This window comes from Herpailurus yagouaroundi, unplaced genomic scaffold (genome assembly GCF_014898765.1).
Source record: "Herpailurus yagouaroundi ecotype Mexico unplaced genomic scaffold, PumYag 186, whole genome shotgun sequence".
NCBI classification, from domain to species: Eukaryota; Metazoa; Chordata; class Mammalia; order Carnivora; family Felidae; genus Herpailurus; species Herpailurus yagouaroundi.
The window spans coordinates 39,296,700-39,316,625 of NW_024412417.1; the positions used below are offsets into that span (position 1 = coordinate 39,296,700).

The 19,926-nt window shown below is 41.2% G+C and overlaps 1 protein-coding gene across 4 annotated transcripts in view; it reads left to right on the plus strand.

Moving 5' to 3' along the window:
* The window catches only part of EFR3A (EFR3 homolog A), a 67,734-nt gene that overhangs the window by 44,276 nt on the left and 3,532 nt on the right, over positions 1-19,926 (plus strand). For 3 of the 4 annotated variants that reach the window (XM_040494446.1, XM_040494444.1, XM_040494445.1), the window contains 4 exons: positions 6,352-6,443; positions 11,266-11,314; positions 15,155-15,258; positions 16,014-16,063. In XM_040494446.1, coding sequence (XP_040350380.1) covers positions 6,352-6,443; positions 11,266-11,314; positions 15,155-15,258; positions 16,014-16,063 — 295 coding nt within the window. Of the gene's footprint in view, positions 1-2,402; positions 2,824-6,351; positions 6,444-11,265; positions 11,315-15,154; positions 15,259-16,013; positions 16,064-19,926 lie in introns of those variants that run through there. The other variant, XM_040494447.1, reaches the window with a different exon arrangement.

Genomic DNA, 19,926 nt, shown 5'->3' on the forward strand with positions numbered 1-19,926 from the left:
ATCCCTATTGATCCAGATGGATTTTTTCATGCATTCCACAAACCCTGACTGATTGCCTACTATATATCAAACATGGGGATTTTTGAAGATAGAGTGATATTATAAGGATTAAAATCTAGTAGAGAAGGCAGACACATGATTGAAATGTAATGGCAACTGGTTTGAAAGAAAGAGGAATGGTCTGCCTAAAGTTTGTCCAACCATTGGTGACTGACATCTAGTAAGCGGTCAATGAACGTTAGGTAGTTACAGCATTTTTCTTCTATCTCAACCCAGAATTTGAGTGAATAGTGCATGTCTAGGCATGTGTGAAATGCTCCTCCATGGGGGGGGGTACAGTAATACCCCTCAGCTAGATCAATCAGAGGTGCCAGTGGCTGTAGTAAACTTGGCTAATTAAGTACCTATGAGTATTTACAGTTCTAGCTTCTGTGCAAACAGAAACAGGAATGAACGAGATAGGTAGAAGCCTCTACTTTCACAAAACTGATAGTCTTCCTCAACGGGGTTCTACATCTTGGACCACAGAACACGGAAGAGGATTTGAGTGATTCTTTTCTCAGTTTTCCCAAGATGGTGTTGTACCAGTTTTGTGCCACGTGCATAGGAAAGAAGCTAATTCATGATACAGTTTGTCTCCCAACAGGGTAAATAACTGGGCAGTCACAACAGACCTTAACGGCTCCGATCAGAGAAGTTCAGGGGTCCCAGGCAGCAGTGAGGAGAGCATTCGGTCCAGGTTCGATGGGCCAGCGATGTCTTCCACAGGGAGAAATTCCTAGGCTGAGCCTGAAGCGAGTGTTAGACACGTGTTTCCCGCAGAAGTGACAGCACGTATGAGAGAGTGGAGGGAGGCAAGAACATGGCTTTTTCAGGGAATTAGTATTAAATAAGTCTACTTGGACTGAATTGGCGGAATAGAGTTGGAAATTGTAGAACCAGGTCGACTAGTTTGCACTCTTCTGCGAGCAGTGGGGAGTCATTGAGTGATTGTCAACACGGGTAGGCACTGTAGAAGTATTCCTCTGTTGTAGCTTAGCACAGTGGAGACGGAGCACCGTCTTTAGAATGCTCTGTATTAATCTCCAGGAGAGATGACAGAGTACAGCCAAGTGGGTGGATTCTAGAAAAACGTACAAGAAAGAATTTGGAAGCAGTCGATTAATATGGGGGGGGGGGGGTGGGCAAAGAGAAAGCCAAAGATTTTGTCGGGGTTTCTGCCTTGGACGCTTGGGTAGGTGGCGCCCCCCTGAGGGCAAGAGTGGAGGGAATTTGCTGCTTCATTTATTTTTGTCATTTGCTCTTGTTTTGGAGGGTTGGGTGATATGACTGAGTTTAAGCAAAGAAAGAAGAAACCATGCATTTCAGATGTAACTGTCTATGTGTAGTTTTGGGTCTCGGATGATAGAAGGAAGGAGTTTTTATTAAGAAATGAATAGGAAAGAGTGGCCAGTTTTAGGGGATTGGCCTCTTGTCGAGTATCTTTGACGCCATCCCAGTTGGGGGCCCTGTAGTCGGAGTCAGGGCTGGGGTTCGTGTGGGAGTTCGGAGGTTGTAATGAGAATTTTGAAATTAGCGGAATAGGGGACGCTTGCAGGAGGCCCAGCGAGGAGGCCTCCTCGGGGTGAAGGAGTGAAGAGAAAAAGAGGACACGGGCTTGGCTCTGCCTTCGCCACACGGCCTTGGGCTTGTCCACTCGTCTCTCATCTGTGAAGCAGGAACTGTAGCTGAGCCTTTTGGCTTAAATTGGTTAGATACGTGAAAGCACTTTTAAAAACAACAAAATGCCACATAAACATAAGAAAAGTATTAGTCGTTTTTCAATTTCTTCATTTTTTAGTCGGGATTTTGAATTTTGTTAATTTGTCCTATTGATCAAAAGCATTTATAACACAAGAATACCTTTATCTGCGTTATCAAGACCTGTTATATATCAATCAGTATATGCTTATAAAAGTACTTTCTCCTTTGGAGAAATAGTAGAGGTTCTGGTTTAAAATCTTTTTTTAAAAAAGGGATTGTCTTCTATATCACACTGACTTTTTATTCCATGGTGACAGTAACTTTTTGTTTTTATTCTGTAAATATGCATCAGCTCTAGATGGAATTTTGTGTTTTTTCTTTAGGGCCTTGAAAGTTATATCTGTATGAGCCGTATTGGCATTAAACTATGACACTTTGAATTTTGTGTAAATTATGTGTGAAATTTCATTTTGCCACAGGTAGATTTTTAATGGAATCTGAGTGGTATAGCAGCTCTAATTACATTTGTGACTTAATATATACAGCGAAGTCAGTTCCTGTGTCTTACTTTTTTATAGAGCCATGGGAAATTACATTGAGAACAATTTCATGTAGTTCTGTGCCATTCTTGCATTCACACTGTCTCCTCTGTTTCTTAGCCATTTCAGTGCAGTTACGTACTTTATACACAGATAAACCAAGTGGCGGCAAAACATCACTGAAGGAAATTGGGCATAGCTCTAAGAATTGCTTCTAACATCCAAGTTCTAGTTAAAAACAAAAAGAAGAGATGATGATTACCACCGTGAGTAGCAGATCCAGGGTGCAGAGTAGCAGGCGGGATGGGAGAGTGGAGAGGGCACGGTGTCTGGGAGCGCCCCAGCCCCCCTTGAGGAAGGGAAGCCTGGGTCTCTCCAAAGGGTGTATATATCAAGACCACTGAGGTGGTGACAAGGCAGTTCTCTGGAGTCAGCAGAACAGTCCGTCCGAGAGGCTGCGGTGAGATGGCATTTCAGGAGGCTGGGGAAGGGTCAGGAGCAGATGCAGGTGGCCCATGGGGACGAACGAGGGCATCATCCTTGTCAGCTTCCATCCTGGGAACTTTGTATATGAGATCTGATTACAGTTGGCACCTGTAAGCAGGTGACTGTGTAGGTCCAAAGAAAAAAGTTGTGAATATACTTTTTTTTTTTCTTCCCTTTAAAAATGTTTAATCTTCTTAAATCCACTCCCTCTGGACTATGTTCTCATTGATTTTGCCACTCAGTGATTCCTTTCCTGCGCCCATGCCTCTCTTCCCCTTTTATTTTTATCTTGGGCTTAAAGCTGACTCTTCCATACCATGTATCAGCCTATATATTTTAACCTAGAAATCCTTTTATGGGGTTCTTTGTGAGAAGCAGGTTGTTCCTCGTTGTGAGTTCTGAGGAGACCTTGACACTTGGGCAGCTTCGAGGGCAAAAGCAAGTCAGCAGTGACAGTGCCACTGATGCCATCGTGTTTGCTAATTTATATCTGCGTGGCAGATGCAAAGCACAGAGTCTGTCACTGAGCCCTGCTGTGGTTGATGAGAGAAGGTGTCTGTTTACATGTCTTAGTACGAGGCCCGGGAAACGTTAGAAGGGCAGTAACGACTGAAGGGTGATGGGGAAAGAGCAGTCGTAACGGATAGTAAATTTTTATAGGTAGAGGAAAGAGGGGTAAGTAGAAATAATTGGAGTAATATTTAATATTTTGAGGAAGTGATATTCAAGTAGGCCTTGAAAGACGAGCATTTTTTTTTTTTTTTCAACGTTTATTTATTTTTGGGACAGAGAGAGACAGAGCATGAACGGGGGAGGGTCAGAGAGAGGGAGACACAGAATCAGAAACAGGCTCCAGGCTCTGAGCCATCAGCCCAGAGCCCGACGCGGGGCTCGAACTCACGGACCGCGAGATCGTGACCTGGCTGAAGTCGGACGCTTAACCGACTGCGCCACCCAGGCGCCCCGAAAGACGAGCATTTGTATAGTGGTGAGGATATAAAGAAGGGCAAGTAATAAAGTATTTGCAGTAGGCGTTTCTGTTTGTAGGGAAGTATGGAAGGTAGGTAGGCCAAAGTATGCTTGGAGATGGGAGAATAGCACATTTAACTTGAACACTAGATAAATTAGGGGGCAGTTGAAGTCACTGCTGGAAAGCCCAGAACGGCTTTTTAACTCCTCAAGAGGTGGGTAGCTTGGCGGAGTGATGTGGTTAGTGTTTTAAGGAGCTAATGATGTGATGGTGACATACAGGGAACATTGCAGAAAGGGCTGCGATCGGTCAGGATGGACTGGGTCAGTGATTCTCAACTGAGGGTGATGTTGCCCATGCCAATGAATGAACATTTGTGAGTCCCGGGGACATTTTTAGTTCTCACCGCTGGGGCAAGGAGAGGTGGGGTAGCCCTACTGGCTTCTAGTGGGAGAAGCTGACATCGTGCAATACCCAGAAACCCCAGCCCGAGAATTATCTGGCCCAGAGTGTCAGCGCCAGCGCTGAACCCTGGCTACGTCATGTTGTGGTAACAAACTTGTAGGGTCTTGGTGGTTTAAAGTAAAGATGTGTTGCTCAGACTAACTGTGCGCGACTTCATGATCCCATTCGGAATCCGAGCCGAATGGGGCAGCTGCTCTCTGGAGCACTGCTTGTACTATATCGGCCAGAACTAGTTACATGGTCCCTCCAAACCACAGAGAAGCTGGAATTGCAGTCCTCCTGTCTGCCTACAAAGAGGGTGAACTACCACGTGTGATTAACAGCGTTAATTACTACTGTGGAAAGCTCCCTTGGAGTAGAAAAGTAGTCGGTAAGAGAGAAACCAGTTTCTTCATCTCTGCCGGCCTTCATTTAGTTCTTCATTCTTGACCCTTTCAGTAGAAGAAAACCACAGTCTGTACAGAATAGGGTTAGAAAGATGGGGTATTGCCAGCATATGAAGTGACTGTGCTGTTAGACATGGGCTCTAGACCTGAGCTTCCCAGCTGTTGTTGGGAACATTCCCGGTGTGTGGATATTGATCTCCTTGGCACTTCCAGTAGCCGAGTGGGTCCTGGGGCCACCAGAGCCTGCAGTGGAGGCAGCCTCTTCCACCTATCGCTGACCTGTTTTAAGCCCAATTTCAAAAGCTTGGGAAGCTTTACATTAGTCAGGGAGCCATGTTTGTTTTAAAATTATAATTGAGACGGAAAGTGATTTACTCTGGAAACAGCACTCATAGCTGTTCATATAGAAGGGAGAGCAATTAGATCACCTAGGAAGCCATCCTAAGAATTGAGGCGAAAAAGATGAAGGATATTAATGACGGCACTCTTGAAAATAAATAGGCCAGTGTGAGATAAAGACAGTTTATTAGAGATGTTAAAATTGGGTTTAGAACATGTGGAATAGAACTGATGAATAGAAAATTGGAAATAGTGAGCTGGAGCTCAGAAGAGAGAATGCACTTGTCCAGTTCCAGCCATGGTTGAATAAACCTCTAATTCTGTGTATCGGGATCCTCAAAGTGGCTTCCGTTTTTCTGATGAAGCCATGACTATTGGATGTTCTCCTAGCACCCTGTGCTTCTCCATCACACCTCATCATTTGTGTAATTGTTTGTTTTCGGTCTTCGCCTTTAGTCTGGAGTGGACTTCATTCGGCAGTCTGCCCCTCACGGCGAACATGGTGCCTAATCACTTAATAGATGTGCTGAATGCGGAAAGAGAAAATTGAAGTGGGAAAGCATGTATGGAAGGAGATTATAATAAAAAAAAAAAAAATTGAAATTTCCATGAAGTAATTAGGCAGGCAGGGGGCCAAGGAGTAGCCGTTGAACTGACTGGTTAGGAAGACACAGGATTTTTATGAAAAAAGGCCTCCCGAGAAGAGCAATTGAGGGCAGGATTGTAACTCGATCTAAGAAGACAAGGTGGCGGAAGGAAGATTAGAACAGTTGGTGGAGACCAAGCAAGTGAGCCAGTGTGCAGAAGGGAGGGGCAGGGGGCTGCGCTGGAGCATTGAAGCCAAGGGAGGGTTTTCGGACCAGGTGGTTGCCTTAAGCAACAGGTCAGGAGCCAGTGGAGTGGAGTGGCCGGGAAGGGTGGCAAGGAGCTCCTACCCGGGGCAGCAGGCCCTTTTGGTCCACAAGTGTGGTTCGTGGCATCCTCGCAGACGTCGGCTCCCGAGTTGCCCCCTGGAACCAGTTAGTGCTCAGCTTTCGCACTTTTGAGGAAACATGAGAGCTATAGGGGCAGTATGGGGAGTTTTCAGTAAAAATGAACATACCCCATTTAGATTATGTAATCCCTCCCTTTAGTGTTGACTTTTAGTTTTGATTACATGATCAGATAATGGTACTGTTGCTGTTCTGAATGCCCCTTATTGAAAAATAAAACTATTAACCTTATTTCAGTTCACCCCACCAATTTTATTTTTTTAATCTGCTTGATGAAATTTAGGAGTCTGAGAACACAGTGCTTTTATTTAGAAAGAGTGGAACAGACTGTCTTTAACTTTCTAAAATTTTTTGAAATCTGAAGTAGAATTTATAAAGGACATACTGTTTCTCACTAGCAAATAATGGGGAAAATACAATTTTTATTTTAGATGAAGATCGACTTTCTAGAAGAAAAAGTATTGTGGACACCGTATCCATTCAGGTGGATATTTTGCCCAACAGCATCCCTTCTGATGATGTGGTAAGTTGCTGAAGGTGTCTGGCAGAGGGCTTTCTTGAGAGAGACGTCAGTGTAAAAGAGTTTTGTGCCCCTCCAGACTTTTGAACAGGAGCAAATAGAACTCTAAATTTCCCCCCAACTCAACAAAACTATTAGTACACTAATCTGATTTAGCCTTGAGCTTATTTTTTATTCATTTTATGAAACTCAGCTATCGGTAAAGATGCATAAACTTAACAGTATGTATTATGATGTCATTAGATCTTACATTGTAATTTAGTGTACTAAAAGGATCTGTGAAACAGAACTAAGTTTTTTTATCAGTAAAAAATACCACATAAGGCCTGTTATTATAAATTAGGAAGCTCTCCAGATCCTGTTTATTTTTAAAGATTTATGAAACACAAATTCTGAGAATAAACGAAATTGTACAATCTCATGCGAAGGCAAATATACCTGAAAGGTTTCAAAGCCTCATCTATAAGGGAAAGTTTTTTTATCATTTGATAGTAACTGTAATGAGTTTCATGTAGGCTATGCTGTGTCAATGCCAGATGTAAGGACTGTGGCTTATTTGAAATGTCAGATTTGATGCTCTCCTCCTGTTTCAATGGAGCACAAAAGTGTACCCTCCTGTGCTTTAGGAAGAAAAAGCAGCTAGTATTGTCTACGACTTACTCCACACAAATCGCCAGAGAATTTTTTGATAGTCTGATAGAAATGCCGGAATACCAGCATGTCAAGCCAGCCTTCTCTTTGGGGCTTGCTTGCCTTCCTAGGTATTTCATTATTTCTCATGATACAGTATAAAGAAGAGATCATCCGTCTCAGAAAGGGGGAAGGAATTTGCCTGAATTCATGCTTTCACCTCCTTCTTCCCCACTCCCCCTCCCAATCCTTGTCAGCTCACCTTCGGGAATTAAAACTTATTAGTGGCCAGGCCACAGCTGACTGGCTTACATCTTTTTATGCTGTTCAGTGCCCCACAGTAAGTAGAATTAATCAGCTTCATTAAGAAATTATAAGCAGAATGTCAATAGCAATTGAAGAGGCAGTTAGTATTCATTTTGAAATGTGGCAGGTGTAATTTCTTGCCAGTTTAAGGCTCAAGAAAATTCATCTTTTCTAAATTCACCTCTTCAAAGCCATTTTAATTTATATACTTTTTACTAGTCAGGAAGGTATTGTGCTAGCTCTGTGTTTTAATGATCATGAATTTCCTGCTGTTACCTTTTGAGGGAAGAAATCAATCCAAAGCCTTAGTTTATATGTTTTATCAAGAGTGTGCAATACATTTTATTGACTAGTATTCCATCCTCCTTTTGTTAACCATTTTTATTTAAAAACGTATATATATAGCACTTCAGATTATTCTAAAGAGTCCATCTGTTATGATAAAATGAACTGAAGAAGCATTTGTACAAAGACTTAACTATAGTAAGATTCTTACACATAAATTTTGCAATTAAAAGTCCATTAATACATGTGTTAGCTTGTTAAAGATCATGTTTTCTCTTTGCTCTAAGTCCTAAGTCAAATATGCTACACACTGAGCTGAAAAGTTAAGTACAGGTTATTAGAAGATTTACCTGAGCACGTTGGAGTTTCAAACTCGTTTACCATTATGGAATATGATTTTGCATTATTAGGAATGACTGTTCAAATACCAGAAGACAAAGTAACATTCCCTTCTAGGCCAGAACTAATTAATTTCATGGTATGGACAGGAGAAATTCACATCAGTTAGGTGTTCACCTAACAGTTGATGGTGTAACAAAATATCAAACTATGGTTAAGTATATTTGCTAACAATCAAATAAGAAAATCGCTCATTAAAAAACATTCTTGTATTTGATCATAATTATTTGAAATTTTATGTACATAATCTCGGTTCATCCTCAGATATATCCCATGTCTGCTTTTAGAGCTTGTAACTTTTTTCAGAAAGTCAGATTATATAGCTGAGATCCTAGCAAACTTCTGTTTCCCTAAATAAGGACTCAGATTGTTAGCAGTAGTCTATTGAAATACCTGGGCTACTTGAGGTTTGTCACTAGTAATGTTTGCAATTCAAACCTTTGCCCACCATGAATCACTTAGTGAACTTTATCTAAAAATTGCCCTAGATAGATAGGTAGATAGATAGATAGATAGATTAGAGATATCTGTATATCTCTTATCTATATATTTATATAGAAATCTATATATCTATATAGATATATGGATGGAGATATATAGATGGAGAGATATCTAAAAATATTCAAGAAGATAAATGGCTAACATGGAATAGAAATGTCTCTGCCTCCTGAGATAAAAATTATCAGCTTGACTAATAGCATAAAGCAGCAGTGACATGATTCTTTGATCTCTGAGCATTATGGGCATGACTGATATGCATAATGGATATGAGTAGAAGCTGAAATCACCACTTGGTTCTTCTCTCTAAAAGATAATAGTCGGTGTTTGATTATTTGGGGGAATAGATGGGAGGCTGTATGTGTAACATTGCATTTTGAGTGCATATTGAAGTTTTCTTCATACAAAATTAAGTCGCTGGCTGACTGCAAAGAATTCTTGTTTAGTCCAGGACCAACAACAGACCTTTATTTTACATATTCATACCCTGCCTTTTCCCAAATGCAAGTAAAGAAGCTTGCATGTGTGCTAACAAAACAAGTCTGGTGTAATATCAGTCAGAGGCTGCTCTCCTAGGTGCCATAAAATTACTAAGGTGTCCGTGAAAGTAACAGAGCACCTGGACCGATTGACAAACAGCAGATTTCACGCAGCCCTAAGGGCGTTGTACATTCTAGGGTAGAGTTACAGATCGTGAATAAGGTTCAGGTTACCAAGAGTAAAAGGGGTGTTGAAACTCCCCGAGGCTGGTGCCTTTGCACCGTTTCTGCAGAGCCCCAGTGCAAGTGGTGTGTGCAAAGGCAAACACACTGGAGTTTGGTTGGGCGCCAGTGAAGGGGTGGCTCGTCTTCAACAGCTACTTGAGCGCATTGGAGTCTCAGGCTCGTTTACCATTATGGAATCTGATTTTGCATATTAGGAATGACTGTTCAAATACCAGAAGACAAAATAACATTACCTTCTAGGCTAGAACTAACTGTGTGAAAAATACGAATCATTAAACACTGGTATAAAGCAGTTGGTCCTTTTTCCTTTTTAAATAGGATTCAGATTCACAGAAGGGAAGGTGGGAAACAAGATGGAAGCCAAATTACAGAAGGCTTTGACACCCACCTGAGGGCTTTGTATGTAATCTGGTAGGAAGTAGGGAGACCCTGGAATGTGGGGAGTGTCGTTATCGGAGCTATGCTTTCATGAGAGGAATCTCAGAAGCGTGACCAGGCTGAACTGGAAAGAAGAGACTGGAAGTAGAGAGGCCAATTAGTACATCCTTTTAATAGTCTTCACCTTGGGTAAGGAGGGCCTGGGGTAGCCAGGCTGGAGATATGGAGGCAGGAGGGCAGTGGCCTGTACTAGAGCAGAATGGACAGGGCCAAGAGGTGACGAGAAAGGAGTCGGAGAAAGGAGGTTAGAAAAAAGAAAGGAGAGGGACGTCATGATCACGCGAATTCGGGAAGACAAGAACCCACAGAGAAGAAGGGTTTTTGGAATAAAGTACTTCAGCTTTTCACGTACCTGGGACCAGACAGGTAATTGTGACCAATTATGTGTCACAAGAATGCTGGCCTTGTAGCTTCTTCGGTGTTCTTTCCCCTGTACTGTAGCATTTCCTCAAAAGCCTAAAACTCCTGACCAGTTTTAAGAATAACAGTGGTTTGTTTTTTTTTTTTTCCATTGAGATCTTAGATTGCTTCTAAGTACCAGTAATGAACGAGCCAGAGCCTAATCCTGTGTCTCTGCTCCAAATATCTAGAACAAAGCAACTGAAGATTCCCAAGTTTAATCTGACTTCACCTAGAAATATGAGCCCTCAGTGGGAAAACGGAGGTAGTGGAGCCCTTGCTGCTTGATTTCCCGCTAAAGCCTTTGAGTTACAGAGAAGCTCAGGTGCCTGGCACGAAGTCTTGCTTTCGTTAGTCTTGCCGCCTTAGCCTTAGCGAAAGACGCTCGTGAGCTAAAATTAGGGACGACCAGAGGCCCAGGCAAGTACGCAGGTATCATTTCTTCACTTTCATTCGGAGGTACTGTAGTAGCCGGGTGTGTTACTCCCGAAAATGCACTCGTGCCATAAAAACTATGACTGCCTTCTTATCATAAGGCAGTTGATTTCACGCCTTTTATAAAGGGTTGTTTTGGAGAGTAGGTCTTGATGGTTGACCTAAGAACATCCAGAATGTAATTATTATAAGATGTTGATTAGCTGTAGTCATTGAACACTTGCCCGAGTAGCGATTCTTGCTTTTTCTTAAACCGTGTCAAAATTTTCAGTTTATTTTTGAATAGTAAACTGTACGTGGCACCGATAATCTAGACGGTGGAGAGGCCTTGGTTTTCACGTGTTACGTAGCTGGACCGTATGTACACATGGTCCCTGCCTTGAATACCTCCAAGCACCGTTTGCCTACGAAGCCTGGCTCAGCCAGCGGGACTCGGGCCTTGCCCATGCGGCGATTGGGGATTGCAGTTCTGTGACTCAGTGGTGCTTCGGCTGCCGGGAGGGGGCTGATGCCGCCAGCCTCCCAGTAGTCACTGCCGTAGACCCTTGTCACCACCAGGGACAGAGTGGATGTAATCACAAACCCGGCGAACACAAAGAAGGAAAAAATCTGTTGAAATCTGTTCTTAGATACTCATAACTGGGTGAAGGTATTATTTGTGTGTTGACCTTTCGTAACTCTTTGTTTTACGTCAAATCACTTTTCCCTAGGTTAGTAACACTGAAGAAATCACCTTTGAAGCACTGAAGAAAGCAATTGGTGAGATTTTCGTTCACTCTCCTGATGCTTTGCCGGCCGGCTCACCGCTGTCCCCTTCCTGGATTAGGTGCCAGTGTGAACACACACGGCATGGCGTTTCTGTGTGGTTGTGTAATGGATTTATTCAGCCACATTTTTTAGACTTTTACGCTTGTCCTGTCTTGTCATAGGTTATTCTTTTCCTTTGCAAAGAGTGACTTTCTTAGAATCCTGAAAGCACATCACTATTTCGATGCCACCCTTGTCTGGTGACCAACTTGCCGGCTTCACGAACTTCACGAAAACAGCATGTTTCCTTTTGTAGGAGAGAGAGGGATGAAAATTCTGAAAAGACCTGAGAAAATTAAACAGTAACTTGTAACAGGCCTGTCATGTAATGACAAGCGTGTTTCCAACAGGGTGAGAGAAAGAAGTGGCCTGAGGTCGTCAGTAGGCACAATAGCACCATGTTAACTCGTGCGGTTTTATAGGCGAGAACATTGGGGCGGGGAAATTAAACTCTCCTGAGGTCACATCGCTAGCAAATGCTGACACCAGCTTTCATACCCACATCTCACTGGTTAATCTTTTTACTTCACATAACATAGTACTGTGGTTTTTTTTTTTTTTTTCCTCTTTGGCCTTTATGGAAATAAATTATATCTGGTATTTTGCCTCTTTTTTAAAAGTTTGAAGTGGTTCCTTCAATTAAGTTTTGTTTTTTTTTTTTAATGTTTTACTGACTTTTGAGAGAAAGAGCACAAGCTTGGGAGGGATGGACAGAGAGAGGGAGACAGAGAATCTGAAGCAGGCTCTAGGCTCCGAGGTATCGGCACAGAGCCTGATGTGGGGCTTGAAACCCACGAACTGTGAGATCATGACCTGAGCTGAAGTCAGACGCTTAACAGACTGAGCCACCCAGGCGCCCCTAAATTAGGTATTAATAGAAATTACTACTAGGCTAATGATGCCTTGTCCACAATTCATTTCTAATTGGCAAAGCAGTATAGAGTGGGAATTGGCTCTCAGAGATGTTAGTTTAAGAAAATCGGTGTCCAGGAAAGGTGGAGTGCTCTAGCACCCATCATACATGAAATGAAATCCGACCTTTCCTGGCTTAATCCGTGAGAGGATTTTTTTGTGACTGTAAGACCATGGCAAATTTGCCAAAATAAAATTGAACTCCGTGAGCGACTTTGAACGCCCATTAGAAATGTACAGTCTAGGGCAGTGGTTCTCATAGTATGACTGTGGCTCCTGGATAGCCAGTGGTGGCTCTTTCAGGGGACCGTTCAAGTGAAAAAGTATTTTCATCCTAACATTAAGGCACCGTTAGCCTCATACTGCATCGGTCAACATGAATACAGGCAGTGGCATTATGCTAGACCGGCAGTGGTCATATTCTTCACACACAGTTATTTTAAAACGAGATTTTATTTAGGAATGCTCTTAATTACAAATTATTTTATTAAATCTCAGCGCATGGGTACGTATCTTTGGGAAGTACACATAGAGCACTTGGATTGCCTTGATACGCAAGCTTACACTAGTCGATTTTTATAAGGAACACCATTTTTACTTAAAAAAAGACTGATGGAAAACCTATGGTATCTGGCAGACATTTTCTGGAAAATAAATGAAGCTGTGACTTCAAGAGAAAACACAAAACCATCCTCACTGTATTTGCTTCTAATGATAAAATCAGCACTTTGAACAAAATTAAAATTTTGAAACTTTTGTCTACGCTGGAGAGTTTGACAGGTCCCCAATATTTAAAGACATTTCCAATGAGATCAGCTGTAATAACTAACAAGTATGATTTTAAAAATTGTATAATGAAACACGTCTGTATTTAGAGAACCTGCATAAATCACTGGGTCATTATTCCAAATGAGCGTTGCATGATGTTACAAAGTCGTGCATAAATAAGGATTATTCGGAGTGCAAAATAGATGAATAGATTTTACCATGACCAGTTACAAGAAATGTATTAGTAAGATTTCACATTTCATATTGCACTTTTTTTTTTCATACTCATGTATTTTGAGAGAGAGAGAGAAGGGCAAACAGGGAGGGGCAGAGAGAGAGGGCAAGAGAGAGAATCCCAAGCAGGCTGTGTGCTGTCCGCATAGAGCCTGATGCAGGGCTCAAACCCATGAACTGGGAGATCACAATCTGAGCCAAAATCAAGTCAGACACTTAACCAACTGAGCCACCTAGAAACCCCATATCACAACTAACTTTTAAGAAAACTACCACTTCTCGAGGACTGTTGGAGTGTGCAAGAAGAAATTCTCACAGTTCTGTGAAAGGCTGTTAAAATACTCTTTCCCAATACATATCTGTGTGAGGCTGGATTTTCTTTACATACTTCAATGAAAATAACACATTGCAGTGGATTGGCTGCATTTGCAGATAGAATCCAGCTGCCTTCTGTTAAGCCAAGACATTAAAGAGATTTGCAAAAATATAAAACAATGCCACTTTCTTCACTCAATTTTTCATTTTGAAAAGGATGGTCATTTTTTTCATTAAGCAAATCTTGTTTATGTTAACATATAATGGTTTCATTATTTTTAAATGGTTTATTTTTAAATGAATTAAATATTTTTAAAGTTTCTCAATTTTATAACATGGAAAATATCAATGGATAGAATACATTTTTAGAATACTGCTTGATTTCCTTGTAACTTTCAAGGATGTAAAAAGGACTCTTGAAGCCAGAAAGCTTGAGAACTGCCTAATGAGCATGGAAAACAAACTTGCTGTCTCCAGGCCAAGTTTAGGTGGAAATATTTGCAGAAATTGAATATTTAAGACCAGGTTGTATATGCCTCATCTTGCCCAAGTCCCCCTTATTTTCTGCTGCTTTTACCTGACCTGATTTAAACATGTATGTCTCCTGCCTGGCCTCTGGCACATTTGAATTGCTTGCCCCAGTCTAACGAACAGCAGAGAGGTGGTCATAGTTCTCTGCTGATAGTTATTCAGAAGTATATACATTCTTTACCTTGGTTAATCTACCACAATTTCAAAGGAAAGTATGTAATGCCTGTTTCCTTTTGACCTGCTCTTTATGCTGTTTCCACTTTTTAAAACTAGCTAATTATTATCCGCAGTTATCTACCTGAAAAGCAGGCTGGTTTAAAGAATGTTGAAGACAGTGCATTTCGTTCTATGAAATTCTCCACCAGGGGAGCCAAACAACAACCTGAAGAATTGATGGGGCGTTAAACAGACCATTAATAAGAAGCCACAAAGTGTCCCTATTTTCATATTCTTCAGCAAATATACACACTAATCAGTAGTATCAAGACAGGCATTTATTTACTTGACTGTCTCACAAACTTTGGTCGGACCACCCAGCATGTTAAGATAAAAATGTCTTTCTAAATTGTAAATAAATGGAAAAGGCTACAACAGTGTGGTTCCAAACGACTCTGTATTTCAGTTTTGCCATTCAGTATCAAGTATAGCAAACTTTTAATTTCGTATCTCATATGTATGAGGACATGAATATTCATGAGGGGATCATCTTTCAGGCAGGACCTTGAAGTTGTTTCACATGGAGGGAGTTGTCACCCTCCTATTTTGGTAAGAGAGACAAAGGGAGTCTTTGACAAAGGATCTTTTACTCTGTGGCTTTAACCCTTAGATTAAGAAAAAACAATTATATATATATGCGCTTTCTAGCCTTCTAGACATTTCATGGAGATTGGGTCTTTTGCTTTTTTTCTTTTAAAATTAGTCCTGTAAATTCCCTTTATTTTTGACTTATAGATTATTTGCTTTTCTGGTTATTGACAAGTTTCAATAAAAGTGTGTCTTCCCTTTAATGGGTCTTTGTAAACATTTCTATAGATACCAGTGGAATGGAAGAACAGGAAAAGGAAAAGAGGCGTCTTGTGATAGAGAAATTCCAGAAAGCACCTTTTGAAGAAATAGCAGCACAGTGTGAATCCAAAGTAAGTGAACAGTTGGTAAAGGGGGTGGGGGTGGGGTTTGATTTTTGTGACGTTTTGGTAATTAGTTGGTAGGTTCTGAACTTTACGCAGATCAGCGGGGCACGGGGTAATGTGTCAGGGGCTGAGGGCTGGCAGCCTGGCCACAAAGCCTAAGTGATGTCTTCATGTAACACAAACTGATGGAAATGGCAGGTCGCAAACCACACGTGGGTGGTTCCTGTGGCCGTGGTACTTGTTGTGCAGTGGCTCTCCGGGATTTTGCTGTGGGTATTTTGTCTTATGCGTCTGTTGGTTTGTTTTTACCAATGAGACTAGGAAACGGATGAAAGAAACTTTACATTCAGTTCCAGCATGTGAGAGAAAACCAAAACATGAAAGCCTTCTGTGCCATGAGCCTCATGGTTGTACTTATGCTTTGTCTTTTTTTTTTTTTTAATGTTTGTTTGTTTGTTTATTTTGAGAGGGAGTGTGTGCATGTGTGGGGGAGGAGCAGAGAGAGAGGGAGAGAGAGGGAGAGAGAGAATCCCAAGCAGGCTCTGCACTGATAGCGCAGAGCCCGATGTGGGGCTCGATCTCATGAATCATGAGATCATGAGATCATGATCTGAGCTGAGATCAGGAGTCAGATGCTTAACCACCTGAGCCATCCCGGCGCCCCATATGTTTTGTCCTTTAAATTGCATTTGTGTTATTACAGGTGGGTATTGGGGAAATAAAATAATCTTTTCTTAACATGTTTTTTTTCTCCCTTATAGGCAAATTTGCTTCATGACAGACTTGCTCAAATACTGGAACTCACCATACGGTAAGGATTTTATTACTACAAGAGCAATAAAGTAACAACAAAATAGAAACTGTTAAACCCTTGTAGAGTTGTGGCTGATTATGTTTAAGTAATTGTGCTTTTCACTCAGGGCAAACATGAGATCGTAGAGGTGCCTCCATCTTGGTAGTCATTCTGCTCCCTGGACAGACCTTGGTAGCATTGCTTCCAGTGTCTTCTACCTCTCCTAGCTTCCCTTTTTAGGTCCCTCCTTCCCTCCTTCTTCTTCCTTCCTTTCTTCCTTTCTTCCTTCCTCCCTTCCTCCCTCCCTTCCTTCCTTCCTTCCTTCCTTCCCTCCCTCCCTCCCTCCCTCCCTTCCTTCCTTCCTTCCTTCCTTCCTTCCTTCCTTCCTTCCTTCCTTCCTTCCTTCCTTCCTTCCTTCCTTCCTTCCCCGTGGTCCCAAAAGATCTGGGTAATTTGGGAGACTCACGTTCTAATGATAAACTTAACCAGATAATTTCTCATATTTAACCATTTTGATCTGCAAAAAAAACTGCAGTTTCATACGGTTCAACCTCACAGTTCTTTCCAGGGCAAGACCAATTGTACCTGTGTGGATGGCTCACTACAATTGCTAAAGTTTCCTTGGGTGGTCCTAAGTCGTATCCATTTTAGTCCTGTTGTAAGTTATTTTATGTCCTAAACATTTGGTACCTAACACATTTGGTCACTCGGCTACTTGCTTGTGTTGGTTATTAAGTAGCGAAGCACAAGACAGAGAGGCAGTGGCAGTTCAGTCTAAGCAGACAAAAGCGCTTACCCACGTTCTTCTGCTGACCTCAGTGTGGAAGGGGACCTTTGTGTGACGTGGCACCGTGTTGGAGCCAGAGTTCAGAGCTGTGCTTTCGGAATTTTTTTTATACGTCAGCGGTATAATTTATATTTTAACTTGATTAGCTAAGCCTGCTTTGCTTCAACTCCAGTGTTCTGTAAACAGGAGAGGCAGGTATGTGCTGTGTGGTCCACGTGTTCTTTTAGTTCAGCCTTTTTTCTGCCATTGTATGCAAAGTATGTTGTCATCGGTATCACATCTCATTCTAGGCATTCGCCCCACCATTCCTGCCACCCTCACTAAGCTACGAGTTCCTCATTCACAGAATTTCAGAGCAGAGACTCAGACAGTAATATGCAGTATGTGACATACCTTAGATTCAGAGAAAATCGATGTGTGTGGACACTTACTTACCTGCTGCCTGTTAATTATAACAGTAACTGTCTAGACTGTAATTGATCTTATACTACATGTTTTGTATCTGTTCCTTTTGCTCATTGTCACGACAGCCCTGAAAAGCTTAGGTAAATGGCTATTTTTTCATCTTCTGGGTAAAAACACTGAGGCTTTAGAGAAATCCAGTAACTTGCTGAAGGTCATCCAGCTACTGAGTGGAAAAATCCGAATTCATATCCATAACTCATGTTCTTAAAAGGAATGTTGCTAGGACCCACCATATTACATTTAATCACACTGTCCTAGCTATGTGGCTTTAATATTTTAGAATAATGATTATGGCTAATTCTCTTTTATTGGCATTGCAAATCTAATAGCATTTATTGAACCCTTACTAATAGTTAATATTTATCGAACGCTTATGCTGTTCTAGGCACTGTGCTAAGTACATTATTTCATTTAATATTTATAACAGACCTTAAAAAGGTTAGTGATTAATTTTACTTGACAAGTGTAGAAACAGACACATAGAAGTTAGGTAATTCATCCAAGATTACCTAATTAGGAAGGCGTACTTCTGGATAACTTACACAATAGAGTTTTTGGTTTTGTTTTTTTTTAAAGATTTTATATTTTTCAAGTAATCTCTGCACCCACTGTGGGGCTCAGACCCACAACCCTGAGATCAAGAGTTGCACGCTTCACCGACTGAGCCAGCCAGGCACCCCCCAGAGTTTTTGGTCTTGTTTGATACATTTCTTCTTGTTCATTTGCCTACTCTAATCACCGGCAGGGGAAAGGATTTGTATTCTCAAGAAAAGAAACAGGACAGTCTTACACTTCAAACTCCATCGTTCTTTCGTTCCCTTTGACCTTAGTGCAACGAAAGGAAATTACAAGAAATGCAAAGAAGTGTGAAAATACAATAAGAATAAACAGCCCCACAGGTGATCCAGTTATTGGAATTAGTAGACAAGAACCTAAAAATACACACACATGCACGTGTGCCACACGCACACACACGCCAAAGAATTTAAAGGAAAAGATACACATGTTTGAGCGGAGAAAAGGAAACTGAAAAAGAACCAGATTGTAATGCAAGAACGGAGTGACACAGTATGTGAAAGACAAAATTTCATAGGATGAGCTAACAGTACATTGGACATTATAGAAGAACACGCCTACATTGCTCACGGGAGAGAAAATGTGCAATCACTGTGTAAGACCTTAGTGGTTACTCATGGAGTTACACATATACCTGCTCTTGACCCTGTAATCCCATTTCTCAGTACTCACCTGGAGAAATGAAAACGTATTTCCACAGAAAGACATGTACGTGAATGTGTTAGCAGCTTTTTTCATAATTACCAAATGTCCCTCAACAGGAGAGCGGATACACAAGAGACAAATAGGGCTATCTTTAATAGAGTGCAGTACTATTCAGCAGTAAAAAGGAACGCGTTTTCTTCGGTTTTAAACAAACAAAAATGAGCAAAAGAAACCAGACAAAAGAGTATAGCTTGTGTGGACCATTTTTACAGGCTGTATGAAATTCAGGAACCAGCAACACTAATCTTCAGTAGCAGAGATCAGAACATAGTTGTGGGATGTGGGCACGTGGGAGTAGGGAGAAACTGACTGGTTAGGGACACAGGGGACCTTTTTGTTGAATGACAGAAGTGTTCAGTATCTTTACTGGGGTGTGCTTACACCAGGGTATACATTTGTCAATTCTTGTTAAACAGTACACTTAAAACCTGCATTTCACTCTGAAAATTAACTCTCAGTAAAAAATAAAGGGATGTTACAAACTCTGGAATGGTGATTACAAAGTAATTGTTAGTTCCCAGAAATAGAATAATATACCAGGAAAATAGAATCAACTGAATAACTTGAGAACTGTTTACAGTTAGATAATATTTGTGCGTACATTAACTAAATTCATTACCATATGGATGGTAATTAAAATTTACTTCTGTGTGTTCTAACTCTAAATCACTAACAAACTCAACAGAACTGTCTATGACTTTTATGAAATAATTATAAATCTCTGAAAAACACACAAGAGCACTTTACAAACGGAAACTCATACCTTGTTTTGAATAGAAAGTTAGTATCTCAAAGACATTGTTCTCTTCAGATGAACCTGTAGTTTCAGTCAGAAGTGTTCACACAGTCTTTTTTTTATTCTTGAACAAATGATGCCAAAGACAGTGTGGAAAGACTCCAGGATAAAGCAGTGGGGAGCACGCAGTGGAAGAAAACAGACAGGGAGCTTGCCGGGGGGGAAACCATGATCTAGGTCTTTGGTACTGACAGGGGGTTGGACTTGTGTGCAGGTAGGGGGAGTTCCAGAGAAGGGTTGGAAATACAAATACCTGTGGTAAAGGTAAGAGTTTAGACTTTCAGGGAAAAGAGCAAAACGGTTAATAAATCCTGTGTGGGCAACTGCTAAAGACTGTTGACCAGCAAAGGAGGGAGCACGGGGGCATTCTTCACGAGTTTTACCAAAACAGAGAATTTTAACCCATTGTTTAGAAATACACAAAGAAATACTAGAATTTATACAGGAAATTTTTTTAACTTTTTTTTTTTTTTTAATGTATTTTTTGAATTTACATCCAAGTTAGCATCTAGTGCAACACTGATTTCAGGAGTAGATTCCTTAGTGCCCCTT